The sequence below is a fragment of the Bombus affinis genome, chromosome 13, assembly GCF_024516045.1.
Source record: "Bombus affinis isolate iyBomAffi1 chromosome 13, iyBomAffi1.2, whole genome shotgun sequence".
Taxonomy (NCBI): Eukaryota; Metazoa; Arthropoda; class Insecta; order Hymenoptera; family Apidae; genus Bombus; species Bombus affinis.
Window position 1 is genome coordinate 2,084,656 of NC_066356.1, and position 17,778 is coordinate 2,102,433.

The window sequence follows — 17,778 nt, forward strand, 5'->3', positions numbered from 1 at the left end:
ATCTACTTCTCCGCTATTTCAACATTTTATTAAACGTGCAGTGCTATTACGTGACCTGAAACAGTGCGTATATAATCTTTAATAGTAAGTAATCCTAAATGAACTGTATTAATTTATTCATTATAGAATAATTTACTCATATCCGTTACGGTTGAATATAACTATAATGTATTTTCTTTTGAGGGTGATTGTATACATTTGACTCAATGTACATACATACAGTAGTAGAATACTATTTGTTGTTTATAAAGAAAATGTTATCATTTAAAGATTCTAACTACAAATTTCTTAATTGGTCGAATAAACGAATAGGTATAGAAATATTACAAAATAATTACTGTATTAATATAATCGCATATAAGTTATTTATTGCAAAATAAAACATCACTGCATTTTTATGCATGTCACACATTTAGGAATATTAAATTATTGATAGAAATTAAATCGATTGCTCCATTTCGCAATATTTTATAGCATGTCATTCTATTACATGTTTATGAATATAACATAGTGAGGGATGTGGTAATGCTGTGCAATCGCGCGTATATAAATTAGGATACAAGGGCGGACTAGGACTCAAATTTTTATTGTAGAAATATAAAAATGGGACCTCTTGTGTTCTTATCTAATACGCATGCACATTTATACAATAAATATGTGTGTGTAATTCAATTAGCGAGCGACATCAGTTGCATGCCTGATTAAACAAGAACAGAAAGGTCCTATGCAGAATTCTCTTTCAATTCTCACATCGCATCCACTTACACGCTAACATACGACTCGCGTACTCTATCTTTATATCTCTATGAGTTTTACTGGGAGATTACAATTTTACATAGAGCGGATCCAAGTCAGTAAAACCTCTAAACCCTACTGTCTCACCGGGAATTTTCCTAAACCCCCCAATAGCTAGTCCGCCTCTGTAGATACAATTTATAACAATCAACTTTACTTAAATAAAATAGAGCATATAAGAAAACAATTTTACATCAAATAGATTTCGGTCTACAAATAATAAGAGCGTAATAAGAGCAAAATAAAAACTTAGAACAAATTGCATACTTTGTATCACGATCAAAATGTATCTTTGGTTAATATTTAGTTTCAAGTAAAAATAATGTAACATGATTATGTTACAAAATGTGGCACTTACGATTTATTTTACAATTTTAACATTTGTTTATAAATGTACATTTTCCTTGTACAATGCATTGTCAATTCGTATTAATTAAATACACATGTATTTGATAATAACGATTACAAATATTATTTCTTGTATACACAATAAATCTACAAATACTGCACAATTAAATATTGTAAAAAAAATATTGATTGGAAATGTACAAAATTACAATACATTTCATAGGACAATTATACTGTAATAAACAATTTATTTAAATAATTTTGCTACTATTATCTTTAATTATTATAATATTGTGTCTTTATGTGCTATGAAGAATATATATAGTTATCTTTCCTTCCAAATAATTATGCAAAATTATTATAGTCATACTCTAACTATATTCTAAGTTATAAGAAAAAATATTTAATGTAAAAACAGATTTAAAAATAATCATAACATTCCACAAATTAATCATTTAAGAGTTAATAAGATAGATTTAATAATTTATATTTATAAATTTATTTACTATTTCCACTTTATGTGCTATACAAAAAGAATCCAATTATAAACTAGATTTAACTAAGTGACTATGAAATTAAAAATATACATGTCTTGGTTGTAAAATGTTTATAAAATCATTTGCTTAAATTTTTAATTTCATACAGATTAATTATAGTAATAAAATAGTGCATATATTGTCAAAAAAATAAACAATGCCTTAAATATGACGATAAAATCTCTGTAAAAAAAAATACATAAAATATATAAATAAAACCTAACATTGTAAAAGTTTCACTTTTATATAATATTCACATCATGATACATAATCAAAAGCTTATTAATAATATCCTAGTACCAAGTTTTAATACCAGATTTATATATATGTGTGCATATTTAGACTTAGCATGTAACATAAAATAAACTTCTCTAAACCTTCCTAATTAGAAATATTTAAGTTTACAAATATTCACAATCTTTTGCATACCTTTATCGTTGTATTTGTTTCTGTCGTTGAGTTGTTGGAAAAAAAAATTGTCTATAATATGTTAATACCTTAAATATTTAGCATGATTATAAATATTTAAACCACACATATTTTCAAATAAAATTAAATAATTTAAATATTAGTGTGATATCATATTTACAAATATGTTCCATAAAATATAATTATCACACACTTTGAGTGTACAGAATAAATTATTCAGTCCTTTCTTTTTTCTGAGACTTTATAAGGGCTTCGTAAGCTGCTTGTTCTTTTTTTTCCTTCTTTAAATTCCTATTTTCGAATTCCAACCTGCAATTAAGCACTATATCAAAACATTGTGAGTCTGTCTTAAAACGTTGGGATATGCAAATGTTTTACAATCTTAATTATGATAAAATAAATAAATTATAAATTTCTTTGTAAAGAATACACACTTACACAAACTACACATAAATAGAAATATAAGATGAATCCATGAAGTGTTTGATAGCATAAACTTGCATATCCCATTATAAAAGCATGAAAGATGAATGATATAAAATTTCAAACTAAAGTAAGGAAAAAGATGTTTATTTGAAGCTGAATGAAGAATGACAAAATGCAAGATGGCAAGATTCAACATATCGACAGTTGTTCAAGTTTTTAATTATTATTATGTTTTAATTATAATTATTATTATATTTAATTATTATGTATTGTTTTAATTATTATATGTAGTTCTTGTAGATCTTGAGTAATATTGAGTATCGACTATATTTATATTATAAAAAAAATATTATATGAAATAAAAATATTTCTATATCTTTTATTTAATGAAGTATGATAATTTCAAATGCTCATTAAAGTTGCACAATCATTATTAGATATATTTAACATTTTTAATTACATTTATGTTTAATATAAATGTAGATATTTTATAATATTAAAATATAATATTAAAATTAAAAATTATTCTCAACATTTACTCATTTACTCATTTTCATTTCTTCTAGAACAGCACAATTAATTTCAAAATTTTATTTTTGTTTAGTTTTAATCTTGTATTTTAAACTAATAATATGTTAATATTTAATATATTAGATTTATGCACATTATATGTAATTTTAATTTGGAATCTAACAGTAATCTTTGTAATAATTTATAAATTTTTTTAATCATACATCCACTTACAGCATATAAAAATAACGTACCTGTGAAGAATTATGCGTTCAACAATTTTCTCCGTTGTCATGTCATTACCACTATCCAATAATTTAAATTTATTCTGTCTTTTAGGTTCAATATATGGGTCTGAACCATCCTCAGAAGGCATGATAGGAGTCTGACCATGACAAACAATAGCTACATCAAAATGTTCCATAAGATCTTTAGTAACTTCATATGGAGCCCCAATTACTACTTCATTAACGTACTATATGTAAATCAAATAACAGACTTTAAACATACTGTAGCTCAACTGGTATTTTATAAGATATTTGAAATAATATTTTATTTCTTACTTTGCATGCCAGCACACTAAGTACTCTTTCATGAAGATTCATAATTGGATGATTACCATATTTGTATCTATTAACCACTGGATCTGTATGAAGTCCAACTATAAGATAATCACCTTCTTTTTTTGCAACTTCTAGGAAATCTAAATGACCAACATGAAAAAGGTCAAATGCTCCTGCTACATAAACTATTTTATCTCCAGGTTGTGGACTTTTCCCATCACTGAATTGGATAATTTTTTGTGTAGTAGGTAAGAATTGTGAACAACCTGTCCATGGACTTCGTGCTGTTCTATCTTGACCCATGCTTTTACTAGGTTCTCTATCAACACTATATTCACTATCTCCTTGTTTAAAATGTTGCCGTGTCATTAATAACATTCTGCCTACTAGATCAGTTGTTGACACACCAGCTGTTCTTTGAACTTCCCTGTAATAATTATATTTACTTATATTTTATTTATTCCTAACTTTTATTATTATTTATATAACTCTCTTATATTAATTTATTTTATATATACCTATAACGACCTGCTGCTTTGACCAAATGGTACGTGTCTACACCATCCGCTGTCATGGTGATATCATCACCATGAACACAAAAATCACAATTGTATTTGTCTAATGTTTCTAAAGTCGTAACATAAGGTGCTCCTTCAACTACCTCATCTACCCACTTGATACCACGAACCATTTTGTACCTAATGTAAATATATTTAATTATAGAACAACCATAAATTAATTTGCTTTAATGCTAAAAGTATAATAATTTGCTTATGATATTACTTGCACAATATTAATTATTTTTTATATATTTATACATAATTAACAAAAATTGCTATAAAAGTTATTTAAAATTCAAAGTAATTCAATTGTTTTATTTGAATAAAGACATACCTTTCTTGTTCCATAAATACTGGTGGTCCCTTATGCTTAGTAATTTCTTCATCTGTATGTACACCCACAACTAGATAATCACCTAATGCCTTCGCTTGACGCAAAGAATTCGCGTGGCCAAAATGCACCATGTCATAGCTGTGTTGAAAAAATAATCATTTGAAAAATATATTTGTACATTTATAACGAAATGTACAGGTGAAAAGTTTAAATGTATTTGTTTGATAGCGGAATTCGCATAGTTTAATATAATAAAAGTTTTATAAGTTGTCTCATACATAATACGTTAAAACGTAAAAAAGAATGAAAACGGCAATTATAACAGTGTTACAAATATGAACTACTCAAAATTATCACTGTAATTTCTGTTATACGTATAATTTTCTATCACTGTATACATATAATTGTATCATTCGTATCAAAACTTTATTGATTGACATCCTATTAACAAAAAGTCATAGTCATACACCAATTGCGGACAACAAGCACGTAAAATTTAAATTAAGTATAGGACAAATATAATTTAGTAAGAACTTACCATCCATCACACCATACCCTTACTTCCTTGCGATTTTCTGTCATAATGAATGAAATTGATATTTATAATACAAAATAGAAAAAATTCTTTTGCTCAATAAATAATAACCGGTAACTACGAAGCACACTACACGAAATCTTGGAGTGCACTGCGCTGACTGCGCGTATTGCCGACTCACGCGTCATTCGTCGCGTAATATACTTTTCATCAATTCATCCCCACTTCGATTATCATTAATATGCATATATATATAATACTGTATTAGTAGTAGACGATATATATGTATAAATATATATATCTTGGATATATCTCATAAATTATCGAAATTGAAAAAATAAAATTTTTATGTTCTTTACCTTGCAATTATGAAATTATTGCAATTAAGTTCTAAGGATTTTTTGATGAACATATGTCTGATTCATTCACCGATAGCACTTATATCTCACTTTCGCCTTCGAGTCTCCAATAATTTATAGGTACATACTTAAAACGGAAATTCACCGGAAAATTAAGATAAATTTCCTATGGTACACTATACTAAATTTAAAAATATTTGTTCCAATATGTACAGAATCGTACCCATCAAAATTAAAATATAGCACGCCTTAGGAAACATTTTAGCCTTTGACGTAAATGGTTTCGTATATATGTGTTAAAGCAAATATTTTTTAATTTAATACAGTGTACCATAATTTAACTTAGCTTATCAGTGGATTTTTGACCTTGAGCGAAAAAGCTGAAAAAATAACTGGCAATTTTCACACACCTACCTCCCTTGTTAACATACACAACTCGGTTCCAACATGCGTCTGTTATCGAAGTAATACTGTTGCTTAGCAATTGTAAATATTTAAAAATTTAATAATTGGAATCGTTCGTAAAGTTTTTTACAATAGTAGATTTTGTATAATATATTGGAATGATATCCATATATTAAATATATAAAGTGATTTACAATTAAGTATTGTGAGCCGAAACAATTTATTTTATGTTACAAATTTTTTAATATTTCTTAATTTCGTAAGATCTACCTATATTCCTATAAATTCTATAAATTACGTAATTTGAAATTGATATATTTTTCCTATTTCACAAATTTAATGTTGCAATTAGACATAAACTGAAATAGAAATACACTAATTATGGAACAATAGCATAATGACATAATATAACATTACTACAATGAGAATGGAATACTTCATTATTTATTAGACAATATTGTACAATATAAAAATATTACGACAATTTCAGATCTACAAAATTTACTGTATTAATAAGACATGAATATTTTATTTTTAGAATTCTGACCTAATGATTCTTTAATTTATTCAGCTAACATCAAAAAATATATTCACGCAACATCATAGAACACTAAAATATACAGATTAATATATCATACGCTAAATACTATAAAGAATGACTAATGATATTACAATATAAATTCTATTATCGTAAAAGCAATCAGACAGGCACACACAATCGGCAGTTGTGTAATTCTATCGCAAAAGTGTAACTGTACAAGATTGTGTTGGAATGAATCAATAAACTCTGACCTGATCGCATGATTTCTGATAAATGCCACAATACCACTCAGTAAGAAAGATATCTTTTCGTGGAACAGATAGAACTGATTACTCGCAATGTCACATATTATCGTAATATTTTACCATAAGTGATGAAATAATAAATAAAAAATATTGTTTCAATGAATAAAAACCCTAGTTATTTTTTAACAAAATTTGTATATAGAATATAGTAAACTGATTGTGACATTGTTCTAAGATAATATGAGTTCCTAATTTAGTATTTTTGAATCCAATAAAAAATTTAATGAATACAATTTACCTTCCAAATAAGGAAAGTAAGCTGTGATAAAATTTTATATAGAATTATCGAAATATTTTATACTTATATTATTTTATTAAATGTCTAATACTACACTGCATAGGATATCCTCTACTTAAGAGGATAAATACAATTTAATACGCTGGACGTTTGAAATAATACAGATGATCCATGCATTTACGACTTATACCGATACATTTACAAAAAACACATCTTTATAAACTAGGCAACTCTGATATAAATAGTCAGCATAAATTAAGTATATTGTTCCGAAATAATTTTTTCATTTCTTACTATTTTTCTTAAAAGTCCCATATTTTAAAGAATATTATTTGTCAATATTTTGTATTCGATTTTATAAACATTTCGTTTTACTTTTGTTTAATGTACCAAATATATTAATACTTTTAAATAATTAATTTAAGTTGTACGTGAAATATATAGTCGTATTTGCAAGTATCACATGTCAAAAATCATTAGTAACATTCTACCTAACATTACATTTGCATATACACTTTTTATCTTTTTTCTTCATTTTTTTTTTTTTTTTTTTTTTTTAAGAATGATTATGAATGTCCTTAGATTTTCGTAACCTAGCTTGCTAATACATTTAATCATATTACTTTAACCGGTCATAATATCACGTGCATTTTATTCTACTTTGTGTTTAACCATTGCGAGAAGCACGTTACATAAAAAAACCTGTTCTATAGAACATTCTTTAGTTTGTTTACATTTCTTTACTATATTACATAAAACATTCATTCAAAATGAATTATTTTGTAATTAATAGCCATTTTGTTGTCTATAATTACTGCCACTTCCACCTCCTCCTCCACTGCCTCCATATCCACCATTTTGACTATAACCACTGGAACCACCACCAGACCCTCCTCCATAATTGTTTTGAGAAAATGCTTTACTATTATAGTTGCCTCCTCCCACACCACCTACATAAACATAGATTATTTAATAATGTACATTAAAAGAGTAAAGTAGAAAGAAAATAGAACTCTTACAATTTTTATTTGACGTTATACTGCTATTATTACCATTCCATTTATTTCCTCGATCTCCTCCACCGCCATTAGAACGATCAAATCTGCCACCTCTCTCTCCGTCACGACCACCACGCGAACCACGGGAAGTGCCGCCACGGCCCCCAGAACCACGTCCTCCACCACCTCCACTACGTCCCCCATAACGACCTCCTACAGTAAAAAACATAAAACAAAGATTAAACGCAAAATTAATTACTTCAAAGAAAAATACATACTTTTATAGATATACATACTTTTATAAATGCCTGGATTCCTCGATAATTCATATAGTTTGGGATTTACAACTTGTTTTGCTTCTTCTAAAACTTGAATTAAGTCACTAGCCTTGTGTGCGTTACCAGGAGTGAAAAATGCGTACGCAGTTCCCGTACGCTGTGAACGTCCTGTACGACCAATCCGGTGTACATAGTCTTCAGAATTGGATGGATAATCCAAATTTATCACAAACTTAACATCTTCCACATCTATATAACATTAAAAGTTATAATCATGAAAAACGAAAATTACTTCTGTCTTTGTGGTTCAATTAACTTACAAAGCGAATTAATTAAAGCATTAGTAGACATGTTATGTGCAATACAAATGGAATTAAACAGTATTTTTTTATATATAAAATTTTATGAGATAAAACATTTTATATTAGAAATATTTATTCATCATTATTCATCGCTATCTCCTCAGTCCTTAATTCCACTTATAATTTTCACATGAAATACACAAATGAGTTGACCACAAAGAGCAAATTTTTATATTATTTACCTGTGGTTGCCAAAAGCTGGAAACGTAAATACATTTTTGGAAATGTAGAGGAATCAGAGCTCAGATGGTTCTCATGGAATTCTCACTTTATGCGTTAGCGAGCTGTATATTTACTCTTAGTAACTTCACACCCTTCTCTCCCGCACCAAAGTATGGATCTGTGCTGGTCTTTCAAAATTTGGTCCTTGCGCATTGCTTCCGTGAGGTTGGAACATTGGATGAGCACCATGTGCATTCTCCGATCAACCCCACACGCATTCCATTGTATGAGTAATACCAACATTTATTTTGCACTGTTGGAAGTTTACAAACTTTCTTTTGCACTAATGCATATTTTTAACAATTTGTAAATCGGACATATATAGATTATAAATTTAAACTAAATTTACTTTTTTTAATTTAGTGGAAGTATAATTTAACAAACAGTGCAAAACAAAGTAATGCCGTTTCCTACCCTTCTAATCTAAGAAAATAAATGGTACAACATCTATCCTGTCTAGTAGTCCTTGTTTGCTAGATACCCTAACTCTATGATTTCCATACTTTGGACCGTCGCAGGTACAGAGTGAGAGTGTGTTTTTTCAAGTGGCACGGTGAGCCGAGGCACAGCGTTAGGTTAGCTTGTTGCACGGGGACAGACCAGCAGTCACGCCCCATTCAATTATATATTCCAAAGCAAGCTCTCCAGAGTTCTTATCATTGATAAAACTCCGTCGCATGTGCCTCTGAAAACACATAGAACAGCACGTTAATACCAGACTGACAAGACTTTTCTCAATCAGAACAAAATTTAAAAACATGAATCTTCTATCGTCTTACCTGTTTACCTACACTAATTTCAATGCTGAAATACTTTGACTTACTTTTAATTCCAATATTGATAATAATAATAATATAGCGCTATAATCAGGAATTATGATGTTCCTCAGAACATAACTCACGTTTTAAATTAATATTAAAATATTCATTTATTAAAATTAATAAAACTTTATTAAGAAAATATTACGTTATAGAATTTATAGATTATTAGAGATTAAAAGTATGTCAAAATCCACCTAAATTGTAATAAAACTAAAATTACGAAGTATCCCTTCAGTATTGTTGTGCTGAAAAGACGAAAATAACAGCATTAACTTTCTGTTTGTGATTTTATAATATATCATTAAGTTCCCTAAATAATGAGTTAATGGAAATCAATTAAAATATCCTAAACGAAATAGGAAAGAGACCTGAATCAGTAATTGTATTAATTGATAGTTCTCTTCTTGAACCTTTGTGTTTTTTAAACAATTTCCATTCACACCAAGAAAGGACTAATGTCAATCAGTCTGGCACATGCCGTTATCCGTTGCCACATCACAATTATACAACTCTCACAAATGTGAAATAACCATCGCAGCCTGACCCTTACATCATACCCACTTGTATGTAAACGGATTCTTACCTAATCCTCTTGCTGCAACGTCTGTAGCTACTAGAATGGCAGATCTGCTATTCCGGAACTCTGAAATAAATTCTCTAGTATTGGACAGAATATGTTTATATACATAAAATTTTACAGTTAATACTTACGATTTAATACATAATCTCTTTCTTGTTGGCTTTTATCTCCATGGATGCCAATTGCTTGCCATCCATACCTATTAATTGCACGTGTTATATCATCTACTTTCCTCTTAGTTTCAACGAAAATAATAGTTTTATTCTCTGGTTCATTTGATATTTCTTCTAAAAGTTTCATAAGTTTACCCTCTTTTTCATATTCTTCACATACATCAACAATTTGAAGGATATTATGATTAGCAGCTAATTGTAGAGAACCAATATTAATTTGTATATAGTCAGTTAAAAATTCTTCTGCAAGATTGCGAACTTCCTTTGGCCATGTTGCTGACCACATAAGAGTTTGTCGATCAGGTCGGATCTGTTCTACAATTTTTCTAATTTGTGGCTCAAAACCCATATCAAGCATTCTGTCAGCCTCATCAAGTACTAAGTATGTGCATCTACGTAAATTTGTTGTACCACGTTCTAGAAAGTCGATAAGTCGTCCAGGTGTTGCTATGCAGATTTCAACACCTCGCTCAAGATCACGAGCTTGTGGACCTTTTGGAGCTCCACCAAAAATACATGTATTTCTTACTTGTGACGAAATACCAAAATCTGATGCAACTTGTTGAATTTGCTGTGCAAGTTCTCTTGTTGGTGCTAAAATTAAAGCTATAGGACCATCATTTCTATTTAATCTTGGTTGATGATTTATATGTACTATTGCTGGTAAAATATATGCTAATGTTTTCCCAGACCCAGTTTGAGCAATTCCAACCATATCACGTCCAGATAAAGCAATAGGCCACCCTTGTGCCTGAATTGCAGTTGGTTCTCCAAAACCTTGCCTGCGAATTTCATTTAACACATAGTCTGGAAATCCACCTTCCTCAAAAAATATATTTGGCCCTGGCACATTTGTTCCTTTTACAGTAATTTCTTTATCTGAACGATAAGCTTCAACTAAATGTGAACTTCGAGTTGTAACATTAGGATGAGGTTGATAGAAATCTTTCCTAAATGGTGGTAATGTACTCATATCCCATCTTGGTTTTCGAAGCCGTTCCCCAGGTTGCCGGTTTTTAAAATTATTGTTTCCAAAATTACTATCTCTATTGGAATTACTACCAAATCTCCCACTTCCACTACTTCCATCTCGACCACTAAAACGACCTCCTCCGCGTACTCCTCCTCCCCCTCTTCTATCACTACGTTCACGATCACGATACGCCCTTAAACATAAAGTAATTTATATGTATTAACTAAATGTGAATACAGTACACAGTTTATATACATAGATATAATTATGTGAACAGTTGAAAGTCATATTATAAAAAATATTTTCTTTTCTAATATATCATATATCATTTATAACATAAGTATATGTATTTAATACTATTTTAATCATATGAAGTAAATTAAATTTTAATAATATAGCTTAAACACGTGCTGTGAATTCGTGAGATTATAATTATAAAATCAAGATCCATATATTTCATACTTATAAAAACAAATTATTAATATTAAAACTTTCTTTTAATAACTAATATGTTACAAATAAGTTTAAAAGCCAGATATATATTAAGTACGAGCGCAAAAATTTCGTTAATATAAGAACAATATGGAGTAAAGCAGTCAATCATAGGCATCAAATGTCAATAAGAAATTTAAGGGAAATAAGTATTTTTACGTAATGGTAATAGAAATTTCATATAACTTACATTCTCATAAAGATACTTATTACTTCAAAATTAGAGTTACGATGATTTTCCTGAATAGAAACACGTACCACTAACAAGAACCAAGCAAAAGTATGTTCTACTTTCTACTACGCGTTCTCGTTATACGATTCGAAGAGGATCTGTGAAACAAATATCATGGCGTCGTATTGTATCAGGAAATACCTCCATTTTACTTTCAATTTTATCATTTTATATATATTAATACTTTTATCATTTAAACATACTTTAACCATGTACAAAATATTTTATTTCTTTTTTTTCAACTATTAAAGTTTAAATATTAAGTATAAATATCTTATGAAATATAATTGCATAAAATACCGGAAATAATAGTATCGAGTAGGGAAAAATACATTAAAATAAAATATCGGATTGATAAGCAAACTATCAACTTATTAATGTCTTTTGTTTTTATAGCTTATAGGTAAGAACAACTCAGTTAATTTTGTTAAAAAGGATACTTTTATTAATATAGCTTGAAATACACACGCACGCGCACACACACACACACACACACACAACATAAAACTATAACAAAATACATTTAGTTATAATTCTTTAATGGGAAATTTTAGTACTTATATAACTTGTTTGATATATTCATGCAGTGAAATAAACTTAATTTATTTTATACATGTACCGAAATTTATTGAATAAAATTTTGTCATAATAAATGAAGAATAATATATATATATATATTTGTGAAAAATATTAAGTTTAAAATTTTTTGTAATTATATTTAATAAACATCATTTAACATTCTATATGTATATGATATGTATAACAAAATATAATAAGCTAATTTCACTTAAATATTATTTTTCACAAAGCTTCCTTAATTAAAATATTTTTTACTTTAACACAAAATATTATTAACATAAAATATAGTGTAATTATAAATTATATAATAAAAACATAATATATATTTATTAACCTGAAATGTTTTTTAAAATATTTTGTATAATGAAATCTAATTTTTAACTTTTAAAATAATACATACATATTTAACAAACATTATTTTAACCATTACTAACTATCTTTTTATTTTTTTCTTTATCATGTATATAAAACACATGATATTTTTTGGTTCTGTTTCATATTTTGTGTATTCTTTATTTTATTTATCTTAAGATTAACACAAATGTAACTATACTGTTATTAACATACTTTGATAGTAAAATTTGTTTGTAATATAGTATATGTATTTTTAGTATGTTGTTCCTCTATACTGATAAGTACTTCCATAATTATCTCCTCCTCCATAACTTGGAGTTAAATTGCTTTGCCCATAAGTTCTCTGTGTATACCCATACCCTGTATTCTGATTAGTTGAATTACTTTGTCTCATATTGTTATAGCTATTGTAATCTGAATTTGAATAATTGTTTGAAGTAGATTGATAAGAATTTCCACCACGACCTCTTCCTCTCGTAGAACCACCTCTTCCTCTGGTATCGGTATTACCTCGTCTAGTATTACTTCTGTCATTGCTCATAAATCGTTTGCCACCTTTCACAAAAAATACAAAATAAATGAATTATGAAATTTATTTAAGCCTTACATGAAAACAATTTAAACACATACTTCTGCTTCCATAACTTCCTGATTTAGCTAACTCTGCCATTTCAGTAAGTCGTGGATTTATATTTTGTCCTGCTTCTCTTAATACCTCTATTAAATCTCCTGCATGTTTCATGTTATGAGTTGTAAAGAATGCATAAGCGGTACCAGTTTGTCTTCTTCGTCCAGTACGACCAATTCTATGTATGTAATCTTCTGACGATGATGGATAATCAAAGTTTATTACATATTTAACATCATCCACATCTGTGAAAAAATATTTTACAAAATATAAGAATTTTCCTAATATTTATACTTATATGTATATTGTTTGTAATAATCATCACCCCATTTGTTGAGTGTGTCAAGTTCACAGAATGATCTTCAAACTTGCAAAAGTAATTATATAGAATGCTTGAGATGAAATATATAAAATGGTTTCGAATATATTAAATTATTATAAAATTTTTAAAAGTTTTTAACTTTTATTGAGATGGAACAATATCCCCCAATTTTCGCTTAAATATATTTGTCTATAAGTCAGGTTTGAAAACCACCCACCTTTTAGTTGGAAATTCCATTTCAAAATCAGCAAAAACAGCCCCATTTACTTTTAAATGTAGGGCTATTCAGTCATGTATGATGGCCTAGAGATTAGACAGACACAGCGGTAGTGTCTGGTTTGGGATAAAGGCAGCATTTTAATGTTTAAGCCTGAATGCATTGACCTTTTTAGATTTTAAATAATAATTTTAACAATTAGAGGCACTAGAAAACGCTTGAGAATTGTTTGACATACTATAACAGCAAATCAATAGACAAAGATAAAAAAATAAATATAATATATACTACTTACATATATATGATAAAACAATATTTTTGTTTAAAATGTATGATTACTTTATAATTATTGTATTATAAACATTTTCGATGTAATCATTATTATTATTATATTATAAAATTAAAATCTGTATTAAATTCCTAAATTTAAATTCAAAAATATATAATACTATATAAGAATTTAAAAATTGAAAACACAGGCGTATGTTTAATATTTTGATATTGTTATTGATATAATACAAGCAAAGAAAAATAAAACATTCACTGTGTCTGCCCAATACTGGCAGTACACTGCGTTCACTTAGGGTACTCTGTGCCTCTGAAAAAGAAAAGCAGACAGTCTTAGTGGTAGCTTGTGTGCATTTCTTTAGAACCCTTCATATAAATTTTATTATTGAAGAAATATGTTTATTTAAATATTTGTACATATAAGTAATCCTATATATTTTATTAATGATAAAAAAAATACAAACCTGTTTAAAACGTAAATCATATCATAAGGTATAAAAATAAAATTAAAATAGAGTTTAATCTGTGTATTGTAAGGGCTCTGCTATTAAAAAATTTCAATAAATCACACATTGCTACATACATAGCTGTCCACTGGTCTTATTAATAACGCATCTGGCTAATCCAATAAGTGTTGCCAATTCCCATATTCACCCGATATTCTTGACTGTGTAAATAATCTAAGTACTATGAGAAAGTAACGCATACCTAAGCCTCTAGCAGCTACGTCTGTTGCAACTAAAATAGGAGCTCTTCCACTTTTAAATTCCTGTAATACATGATCTCTTTCTTGCTGATTTTTATCGCCATGAATACTCAATGCTTGCCATCCATCTCGCCTGATATTTCTTGTTATATCATCTACTTTTCGTTTTGTTTCAACAAAAATTATTGTTTTATTTTCTTTTTCATTTCCAATTTCTTGAAGTAGTCTATATAATTTTAAATCTTTTTCAAACTCCTGGCAAACATCCACAATTTGAATAATATTATGATTAGCTGATAAGGTCAGAGAACCAATATTAAGATGTGTATAGTCAGTCAAAAAGTCTTCAGCTAATGCACGAACTTCTTTAGGCCATGTAGCTGACCACATCAAAACCTGTCTATCAGGTCGAATTTGTTCAATTATCTTTCTTATTTGAGGTTCAAAACCCATATCCAACATTCTATCAGCTTCATCTAATACTAAATATGTGCATCTAAAATAATGCATATTCAATATCATATATATTGAAAATATTTTAATTGTACATAATTTTAGTAAAAATAATAGTTATACCTGCGTAAATTTGTAGTTCCTCTTTCCAAGAAATCGATAAGTCTACCTGGTGTAGCAATACATATTTCAACACCTCTTTCTAAATCATGTGCCTGTGGGCCTTTGGGTGCACCACCAAAGATACAGGTATTTCTTACACCTGCTGCTTCTCCGAAACAATTAGCTACTTCCTGAATTTGTTGGGCTAATTCTCTTGTAGGAGCTAAGATTAAAGCAATTGGACCATCTCCATTACCAAGACGTGGTTGATGTATGATGTGAACAATTGCTGGTAAAACATACTGAAATAAAAATATTTTAAAAGTTCATCGATTCATATAAATTCATTAAAACTTAATTTTATATATATGTATTATGTGCATATTTTAACTCTTAATAAAAAAAAAACGTCTTTACGTTTCTACAAGTTAAAAATTTATGTATCTCTAATTTGGCTCACTCCTAGCGTTTTTCCAGAGCCAGTTTGTGCAATAGCAACTAAATCTCTGCCACTAAGTGCAATAGGCCATCCTTGTGCTTGAATTGCTGTAGGTTGAGAATATCCCTGTTTATGTATTTCATCCAATACATAAGGTGGGAAGTTTCCTTCCTCAAAATATTGAATAGGATTAGGTATATTGTCACCTTTTATAGTTATTTCTGCATTTTCTCTGAATTGGCATACTTCTTCTTTTGATCTGGTATATTGTATTGAAATTTATATTGTAGTTAAAAAAAATAATAAAGAGTGGATAAAAGGTTTTTACCTGCTTCTTACTGTAGGATGTTCAATATAAAAATCTTTGCGCAAAGGTTCTAAAGATCTCACATCCCAATTGATTTTTCTAAGAGCTCCTCCAGGTTGTTTGTTTTTTACAATACCTCTGATATTATTAGTAGTGCCTCTACCACGTATACCGCATATATTAATGCTATTACCACGAATACTATCACTACCTCCTTTATTGTTACCTCTGCCACTACCACCTCTGCAGGCTCTATTGTGATCTCTGTCTCGATTAAACCTGGATACATAATCTATTTTAATTTATAATCAGTTTATTATTATATTATAGGATACAAATTTATTAGATATATTATATGAATTTCATATAAATTTAATACTTTTTATAATAACTGAAATATTTTAATAACTTGTTTGTTTATTTAGAGATATAATACATTCCGTAATAAATGTATTTTTTTCATATAAGAATGTAATACTTTTTTAATAAAATTATGAGAGTAATGTAAAAATTATTTTTTCATTTTAATATCTACTTTAGTTAACGATCTATTGTAAATGTACGATAATATAGACACCTATATAGAGATATGTTAAAATATACAATCATTTTTTATCATAAATTTTGATTATTGATTACCATTATCTGCAATACGATTTGGCGCTACATACTTGGTAACTACGATAAAATAAATAATTAAATGCCTATACTCTGAATTACATCCATGGAAATTTGAATACAAATGTTTATTATGTAATTTTCAATTAGGTTGTCAGATCGTACTTACATTTGGAAATTGGAATTTCCTTAAATACAACGAGCAACAGATTATTCTGCTTTGCGGTCACTTTCGCGAACGCCAATCGATACTTTAGTAGAAGCGAATATTAGGAACAGTCAATAATCCTAGTTGAAAAATTGTATTAAGCTTAACGCAAGCTATGAAGTTTCTTGACGATGAAAATGCAATTGATATACTACGAATAAAATATAATCGTTGTTTTTAAACTTGCCGGTAAATTCGGCGGATCAAATTGACAAGTGAACTTCCGAAAGTAGTTCCGTATAAACTGTTTCCATGGCAGCATTCGCGTAGTAGTACATAGAGAACGGATGAATTAAAACAAAAAAATATAAAATAGAATAGAATACTTATAGAACAGTTAGAAAAAATATCAAATATAAAATAAACGTAAGCAGAAATCTTCTTTTCGCGAAACTTACATTTAATTTAAAAACTTTGTAGCTAACTTATTAAATATATTTATAGTTTATTATATAATTAATGGATTAATCTGGTTTTTGATTTTTATTACTTCTTGTGGTAACAAAAAAAATATTTTATAAAATCTATTTCTTGTGGTAACA

The 17,778-nt window shown here is 28.2% G+C and overlaps 3 protein-coding genes across 7 annotated transcripts; all 3 read right to left on the reverse strand.

Annotated features, from left to right (window-relative positions):
* Positions 1-348: 348 nt before the first annotated feature.
* On the reverse strand, positions 349-5,236 carry LOC126923444 (ethanolamine-phosphate cytidylyltransferase). Of its 2 annotated transcripts, none has more exons than XM_050736905.1 (6): positions 5,040-5,236; positions 4,502-4,639; positions 4,126-4,305; positions 3,608-4,034; positions 3,299-3,519; positions 349-2,430 (listed from the first exon to the last, which is right to left on the reverse strand). In XM_050736905.1, the coding sequence occupies exons 1-6, from the start codon at positions 5,081-5,083 to the stop codon at positions 2,424-2,426; spliced, it is 1,017 nt and encodes a 338-aa protein (XP_050592862.1). In that variant the 5' UTR covers positions 5,084-5,236; the 3' UTR covers positions 349-2,423. The 2 variants fall into 2 exon arrangements, with proteins under 2 accessions (XP_050592862.1, XP_050592861.1); XM_050736904.1 differs by having other exon boundaries at positions 349-2,417; positions 5,040-5,234.
* A 986-nt stretch (positions 5,237-6,222) lies between these two features.
* Positions 6,223-12,474, reverse strand: LOC126923436 (uncharacterized). 3 transcript variants are annotated; one of them, XM_050736888.1, is made up of 7 exons: positions 12,456-12,474; positions 11,974-12,113; positions 10,277-11,484; positions 10,149-10,208; positions 8,179-8,409; positions 7,904-8,095; positions 6,223-7,834 (listed from the first exon to the last, which is right to left on the reverse strand). In XM_050736888.1, exons 2-7 carry the CDS (start codon positions 11,979-11,981, stop codon positions 7,671-7,673), a joined length of 1,863 nt encoding a protein of 620 aa, XP_050592845.1. In that variant the 5' UTR covers positions 11,982-12,113; positions 12,456-12,474; the 3' UTR covers positions 6,223-7,670. The 3 variants fall into 3 exon arrangements, with proteins under 3 accessions (XP_050592845.1, XP_050592846.1, XP_050592844.1); XM_050736889.1 differs by lacking the exon at positions 12,456-12,474 and having other exon boundaries at positions 7,937-8,095; positions 11,974-12,170; XM_050736887.1 differs by lacking the exon at positions 12,456-12,474 and having other exon boundaries at positions 11,974-12,165.
* A 428-nt stretch (positions 12,475-12,902) lies between these two features.
* LOC126923438 (probable ATP-dependent RNA helicase DDX5) lies at positions 12,903-17,503 on the reverse strand. Of its 2 annotated transcripts, XM_050736891.1 has the most exons (8): positions 17,198-17,499; positions 16,432-16,689; positions 16,310-16,362; positions 16,125-16,210; positions 15,686-15,966; positions 15,112-15,605; positions 13,579-13,821; positions 12,903-13,503 (listed from the first exon to the last, which is right to left on the reverse strand). In XM_050736891.1, coding segments are annotated over exons 1-8 (1,719 nt in total). In that variant the 5' UTR covers positions 17,200-17,499; the 3' UTR covers positions 12,903-13,201. The 2 variants fall into 2 exon arrangements, with proteins under 2 accessions (XP_050592848.1, XP_050592849.1); XM_050736892.1 differs by lacking the exons at positions 12,903-13,503; positions 13,579-13,821 and adding an exon at positions 14,493-14,713 and having other exon boundaries at positions 16,125-16,362; positions 17,198-17,503.
* Between the last annotated feature and the right edge of the window lie 275 nt (positions 17,504-17,778).

What these genes read in the sequence shown, in the direction of transcription:
- LOC126923444 (XM_050736904.1), bottom strand. Translation starts at nt 5,083, where the DNA reads ATGACAGAAAATCGCAAGGAAGTAAGGGTATGGTGTGATGGATG. An exon ending in TTAGTGTGCTGGCATGCAAA is followed by an intron (nt 3,520 to 3,607) that starts GTAAGAAATAAA and finishes ATTTACATATAG; the next exon opens with TACGTTAATGAAGTAGTAAT. An exon ending in GAACGCATAATTCTTCACAG is followed by an intron (nt 2,418 to 3,298) that starts GTACGTTATTTT and finishes GCTTAATTGCAG; the next exon opens with GTTGGAATTCGAAAATAGGA.
- LOC126923436 (XM_050736888.1), bottom strand. An exon ending in AAGAGATTATGTATTAAATC is followed by an intron (nt 10,209 to 10,276) that starts GTAAGTATTAAC and finishes AATTTATTTCAG; the next exon opens with AGTTCCGGAATAGCAGATCT. An exon ending in TATAACGTCAAATAAAAATT is followed by an intron (nt 7,835 to 7,903) that starts GTAAGAGTTCTA and finishes ATGTTTATGTAG; the next exon opens with GTGGTGTGGGAGGAGGCAAC.
- LOC126923438 (XM_050736891.1), bottom strand. An exon ending in TGCAGAAATAACTATAAAAG is followed by an intron (nt 16,211 to 16,309) that starts GTGACAATATAC and finishes CTCAACCTACAG; the next exon opens with CAATTCAAGCACAAGGATGG. An exon ending in GCTCTGGAAAAACGCTAGGA is followed by an intron (nt 15,967 to 16,124) that starts GTGAGCCAAATT and finishes TTTTTATTTCAG; the next exon opens with TATGTTTTACCAGCAATTGT.